This window comes from Spinacia oleracea, chromosome 3 (genome assembly GCF_020520425.1).
Source record: "Spinacia oleracea cultivar Varoflay chromosome 3, BTI_SOV_V1, whole genome shotgun sequence".
Taxonomy (NCBI): Eukaryota; Viridiplantae; Streptophyta; class Magnoliopsida; order Caryophyllales; family Amaranthaceae; genus Spinacia; species Spinacia oleracea.
Genome location: NC_079489.1, coordinates 92,531,515 through 92,538,161, shown reverse-complemented (window position 1 = coordinate 92,538,161; position 6,647 = coordinate 92,531,515). Strand labels below are relative to the sequence as shown.

Below are 6,647 nucleotides of genomic sequence, written 5' to 3'. Positions count from 1 at the left end.
ACTCTAGGCTCGTTAGGATTTTAATTAATACGTGACTCTTATTTTCGAATCATATTAGGAATAGGATTCTCTCATAATCTCTATCTCATTTAGGATTTATGTTGGAGTGCAACACCTAATTCTGACAGGTTTCTATCTTTTATGACTTGCCACTTTTAACAACTACCCATTACGGCAGTTACTATTTTTAGCAGGTTTCCATAAATAGCAGGTTTCGGGTGAAATGAAAAGGGGAATTGAGATTCTTTATTTTATAGGAGATGCGTTGTCAAGTTGAGATTTATGTTCTCATCATCGAACCTTCCCTTTCGGGAATGGGGACAAAAGTAGGTGTCTACAATTTGTAGCTGTTTGAGGCTGTTGGGAAGCTTTGAAGGGCTGCAAAGAAGGCTGCAAGGTAGCTTTGAAAGGCTGCAACACAGGCTGCATAGTAGGCTGGTGTGGATTCGATATTGACGCTTTTTGTGTTTCAATTTCAGTCAGATTGGGAAACGTAGGTCCTTTATACCATCTACTTTGTGTTGTTCTTGTAAGAGTGGGCGGAATTGGTTGTTGTAATGGGTTAGAGGATGGTTTTGTCTGGGTAAAGGATGGTTTTGATAATGCATTCAGTTGTGGCTTTGAAACCATGGAAGTAGGCCGAGGCAAGGATGATTGTGGTGCAACCATGGTTTTTTAGCAGCTACTGGTTGCTTAATGGGTTGTGATACCGTCCCAAATGTCTGTGACACTCCAAGTGTTGGAGGACTGAACGGTCCCCAGTTTTGGGTGGATGGATCAGAAGATTTTGGGGACTTGGATGCAGCAATGCTCGACCCTTCGTCAATAGCTACCAATGTTCTTTTAGTCCTGTAACTCATATTTTAGTTCCTGTTCAGAAAAAAGAAACACAATCAGCCATGAATAAAAAGGTCATTAAACCAACTCAATTGCTAAATTAGACTTGATTCAATATCAGAAGTTCATAAAGCAAAATATGTATCACGGGCTAGAATTACAGAAAAATGTAGGTTCGATGCAATTAGTTTGCGGGGTAGGCACCAGTAGCTCGAGGAAACAGCTACAAAGAAACTAAAGAAGGTAAGAGAGAGTTCGATGATCACCACTTTACAAGTCATAATCATAAAAATTCACTAACTCACTGAGAACCTTCCACCAGATGGCTTTGCAACACATCTGAAACTCATTCAACTAAGATTCATAAACCTTTTGCCTTTCATTTTCAAGGATAGCAATTGCTCCGTATAAGCTAGCTTAGATTACGCGCTAACATAGAAAAACAGTTGGAACTAAAACAGTCTTACTTTGCAGAGTAATCAGTTTAGTTACAATGCAGGGCAGATTAAATTGAACCTTTCTGACATAACAAAAACAACTCAGACTTGAAATAAACTTCATTCTGTTTTATTCATTTTCTGCAAAACTACCTCTACTTATTCGACTTGATAAGTGTCCACAACAACTATAATACTCCACTCGGATATATCCCTACATTTAACAAAGAAAATTCAAAAGTCAATTGTTGTTCTAAATTAGACTTGATTCAATATCTGAAATAAACTTTTAAATGACACAACTGAAACCAGTTTCCGAATCACTAAATCTGTTTCCGAATCACTAAATCTGATCCAGCCCTGGCCAACTTGCTTTCCACATGCTGTGAAATTCGTAGGCATGGAGTTAAGGTAAGTAGACCTTAAAACGGCTACCAAAATAACTCAAACTTAAGGCCTAGAATGTCAGAATTAAAATAAAACAAGCACAAACACCATACATAGTACAAGCACAAACAAGGACCTCTCCTACCTCAAGCCTCAAACATACAACTTAGCCAACAGACCTAACTAACCCAAACAGAACAAAAGTACCATACTACCAATCAGTCAATCACTCATAAAGCACAAGAATTAAATTGAAGTAAAAAGCAGAAATAAAGAATACTTTTACCATATAAAAATTGCATCAAAGGCTTCAATAAAAAACAGTCAATAAGAGCTAAAGAGAAAATATACTGCAGATTTCTAGATTCTAATGATATACAGGAAAGGGAAAGGAAATCTTCCTCTTTTGCTCCCTGAAGGTTGGATTCAGTTTCTTTATCTTCTAAAATTTCCCTTTTGTTGGATAAGTTCACACTTCTACCCTAATTCATTCTTCTCCTGATTGTCAGCGATCCCCTCAGTCCTTGCCTTTTTTTCATCCGTGAGTGTTCAGTCTAGTTTTTTTTTAAGTTCAGTTCACCCACCCCCCCCCCCCCCCCCCCGCCTTCTCTCCCAAAGATTTTAATTACTGCAACTTGGCTATCTATCTTACATAACCATATCTAACACTACTTGCCTCACAGAAAGCCCACCATCACCACTCACCTCCACCCTCTGTAAGCCATCCCAACCCCTCCACCCAACTACTGTCTGAAGCTGCTTTTGAACCAGAGATTTCGGTAACACAAGAACAAACGATGAACCGAATCAAATAAAAAAGGGGGAAATCACAAAAAATAAAGAAAAATTGCCCCCTTTTACGGAATAACAGTATAAAAATCTATGCAACAACATCAAAGAAACAAGTAGTAAGGGCACTTGGACATTAGTAGACAATAAAAGAAGTTAGTATATATAGATTAAGTATATAACTCATTATTCAACCAGATTAAACAATATGACTCACAATGTCATGAACAAATACAAAACCAAAGCAAAACAATAAAAAGATAAGCATAATCAATCGGCCCCACCCTCTTCCTCTACTGGTAATGAATCCCCTAAATCAAACACTTCTCTAGGCTTGTTCTTAACAACATGCAACCATCCCTTTTGTATCTCATCTTCTACGTAAAAAACTTTTTTTGCTTGAGATGAGGATACAAATGGATCATCTTGCAACAATCGTCCAGAATGCATCAATTTAGAGAAATTGACGCATACTCCGCCGTTTGGATATGCTCTTACACCCCTATGAATGTCTATCCAATGACAACGAAAAAATACAACTTTGTAATCTCCGTAATAATCTAATTCATAGATATCTTTCACTTTTCCATAGTATGCCTCTCCATCCGCTTCGACCATAATTCCAGAATTTTGTGTCAAAAGACGACAATCGCGATCCGTGGAAAGGAATTTGTATCCATTGATTATGTATCCTTTTAATTTTCTGCCATAAGAATGCAAACCACCCGCCAAAGCTTTTCTTAGCTTCCCATCTTCGTTGGTTGCATCTATGCAATGTACCTACGATGATACATCATTAAATCAAATAATTTTTTAAAAAAAATAAGTATTTATTCACATTAAAAGAAGTTAAGTAACCTTATTTTGCATCCACCCTCCAAATTGATTGATGATCCAGTTACTTTCATCACTCTCCGTGACAGGATTTTGTAAGTTCATTAGACGTTTCTCGGTTAAAAATTCACTTCATGGAAGAAGAACAAAATTAATAGTCATCTATTATAAAAATAGATAATTCAAAGGAAAACCAACATAATACTTACTCTAGATCCCCTTTTATCTCATCAGAGTGAAGCAAAATGTAGCGATGAGCTTGTTTTAAGCTTTTGTCATCAAGGCGAATGCTGACCTCCTTCCCAATAACTCGACCACCGGAATTAAACAAGTAATCATTGGGATTTGGAATGTCATCATCCATCCTTTTAGGTATGTTGAAGATGGTCTTAACACCTTGAAGATATCTCGAACAAAACCTAATTGTCTCCTCTAAAAGGAAGCCTTCTGCAATAGATCCTTCAGGTTGGGCTTTATTGGTTCCATGTGATTTCAAATGGGACAAGTGCCTTTCAAATAAAACATTTGTACTTAATATATAATAAATGTGAAATATTTAATAAAAATAATATAATTTAGACGTGTAAGATATTAACCTTTCAATGGGATACATCCATCTGTATTGCACTGGTCCACCATGTTTAACCTCCTCCACTAAGTGAATCAACAAATGGACCATGATTGTGAAAAATGAAGGCAGAAACTCCTTTTCCAAGTCACAAAGAGTTAAACTAATTCCATATTGAAGACCATCTAAATCATCTGGATCAATAGTAGTAGAGCACAACTTCTTGAAAAAGGAAGACAATCTAGCCAACAAGTCAATCACTTTTGTAGCTTTAGAGGCCCTTAAGGCAACAGGAAGGATATCCTGCATTAGAACATGGTTTTCATGACTTTTGAGGTTAATCAACTTCCTTTGCTTCATATTCACACAACTTGAAAGGTTGGATCCATATCCATCAGGAACTTTAATTTTCTGCAAAATATTTAGGAACCTCTCCTTCTCCTCCGTAGACATAGAATAGGAAGCCGGGGTCATGCATTCACTTCCGTTAGGATTAGTACTCAGCCAAAGGTGAGACTTTATTCTCCATGCTTCAAGGGCTTCTCGATCATTCTTACTATCTCTACTCTTATCCATACTAAGAAGAGTTCCCAAAATATTCTCAGACACGTTTTTCTCAATGTGCATCACATCTAAATTATGCCTTAGAAGATTATGCTCCCAATACACCAAATCAAATAATATGCTTCTCTTGGTACCAAAGTCACTTTCATCTTGGACATCATCGTCATCATCATGTTCTCTTTGCCTCTTTTTCGGTGGTGCCTTCGACTTTCCGTAAACATGCTTCAACTTTTCTTGCTGCCTCAATATATCAGTGCCGCTAGGACGAGATGGGGCTTTACCCCACTCATTAGTTCCAAACTTCTCACAAAACTTGGCACCTTGACATCGATATGGGTGATCTGCAAGTAACCATTTTCTATAGCTACAATAGTAAATCTTGCTCCCAAATCTATCAGAAGGCGTGGAATCTAAGCATATAGGACATGCATTGTAACCTTTTGTGCTCAAACCAGAGAGCATTGCATAGCCGGGAAAGTCATTAATAGTCCAAAGCAAAGCCGCACGCAAATTAAATTTCTCTCCAGCACAAGCATCAAATGCTTCAACCCTTGTCCACAACAATTTCAATTCATGCACTAATGGCTGCAGATACACGTCAATATCATTTCCGGGACTTGATTTTCCAGGAATAAGCGTGGACAGAATGAAAGAAGATGGTTTCATACATAACCATGGTGGAAGATTATAAGGAATCAACATCATTAGCCACGTACTATAAGTGGTGTTCATTAAACGGTAAGGATTAAAACCATCACTCGCAAGACCTAATCGAACACTACGAGGGTCTAATGCAAAATCTTTGTGACGCTCATCAAATGCCTTCCATGCTAAGCCATCTGAAGGATGCCTTAAAATCCTCTTATCATCTTCACCCAATCGCTTTGTATCATGCCATCTCATATCTTCTGCTGTTTCTGATGACATGTAGATTCTTTTTGGTCTCGGTATAAGAGGGAAATATCGCATTACCTTAGCTGGCACACCTTTCTTACAAGTATCTGTACCTTGATCACTTACAACGCCACCTCTATCCTTAGTTTTCGTCCACCTCGATGTACCACAAACATGACACTTGTCTTTCTCTAAAAATTCACCCCAATACAACATGCAATTATTCGGACAAGCATCAATCTTTTCATACCCAAGGCCCGAGTCTTTTATCATTTTCTTACTGTAATAATAAGAAAAGGGAAAATCAAGTATTTGAGGAAATGCATCTAGAATTAACTTCAACAGCATATTGAAAGATTCTATGGACCAGTGATTCATACACTTCAAGTGAAACAAGTGTAACAGAAAAGATAACTTTGAAAAATTGATACACCCCTCGTATAATTTCTCCTCAGAAGCTTCAAGCAACTTCTTATACGTCACATCTTCTTCTATTGTAGAATAATCATATTCTACACCCGTGTCATAGGCCACGGGCTCCTCAATCAATTCATCATCCTCTCGTGCTTCTAAATTTGGGAAATTGGGAGGCATATTAACACTAAATGCTGATCTTAATAGCCCTCCCATATTATCTCGACCTACAAACCCACTTTGGTTATCAAGGGATCCTTCACTAGTAATCCCTCCATCACTCTCAAACATACGCTGAAACGTATCCCCTTTTCCATGAAAAATCCATTCTTATATGGCTTATAAAATCCCTTAAACAAAATATGCCTCTCCACTTCATTTACGGAGAACCATTTCTCTACCTTACAGTTCTTACATGGACATCTAATTTTTCCTTCGACTAGATCTTGCTTGGCAAACTCAATAAATTCCATACAACCGTCGATATATTCACGATGACCAGTGGGTAGATCGATCCAACTTTTATCCATATCTATACGAAATTAGTAGAGTAATTAGTAATATACGTCGTTCGTAGAATAAGATATTTTTATATGTACTTATTAAAATATCATGATCATTCTTAGAACCTTTATATATCACACGAGATTAATTTAAGTGACATACAAAATCAAAACACCTCCGTACACAACTCTTCTTAATTCATACCATAACTTATGCTTTTTTGTTTAATCATTCTTCATTAGTGACTAATATTTGTTATCTATCTTCATCTTCTAAAAGTTATTACCCTCCTTCACTTCCATATTATATTTTCTTTTTGCTTACCAGATGATACTTTCAACTTTACATGAATTTGCAAGGAAAATAAAGCATGTGATTTTAGCGCACAAGGTGATACTTTCAACTTCACACGAAGACAA

At 37.1% G+C, this 6,647-nt stretch overlaps 1 protein-coding gene across 1 annotated transcript; it reads right to left on the bottom strand.

Annotated features, from left to right (window-relative positions):
- Positions 1-608: 608 nt before the first annotated feature.
- On the bottom strand, positions 609-6,254 carry LOC130469870 (uncharacterized). Its single transcript, XM_056839386.1, has 7 exons — positions 6,131-6,254; positions 3,881-6,032; positions 3,494-3,793; positions 3,309-3,414; positions 2,748-3,230; positions 2,314-2,417; positions 609-849 (listed from the first exon to the last, which is right to left on the bottom strand). Exons 1-7 carry the CDS (start codon positions 6,252-6,254, stop codon positions 609-611), a joined length of 3,510 nt encoding a protein of 1,169 aa, XP_056695364.1.
- Positions 6,255-6,647: the final 393 nt, after the last annotated feature.

What these genes read in the sequence shown, in the direction of transcription:
- LOC130469870 (XM_056839386.1), bottom strand. Translation starts at nt 6,254, where the DNA reads ATGGATAAAAGTTGGATCGATCTACCCACTGGTCATCGTGAATATATC. An exon ending in TGGATGTATCCCATTGAAAG is followed by an intron (nt 3,794 to 3,880) that starts GTTAATATCTTA and finishes TTTATTTGAAAG; the next exon opens with GCACTTGTCCCATTTGAAAT. An exon ending in GTAGTGTTAGATATGGTTAT is followed by an intron (nt 850 to 2,313) that starts GTAAGATAGATA and finishes TATGAGTTACAG; the next exon opens with GACTAAAAGAACATTGGTAG.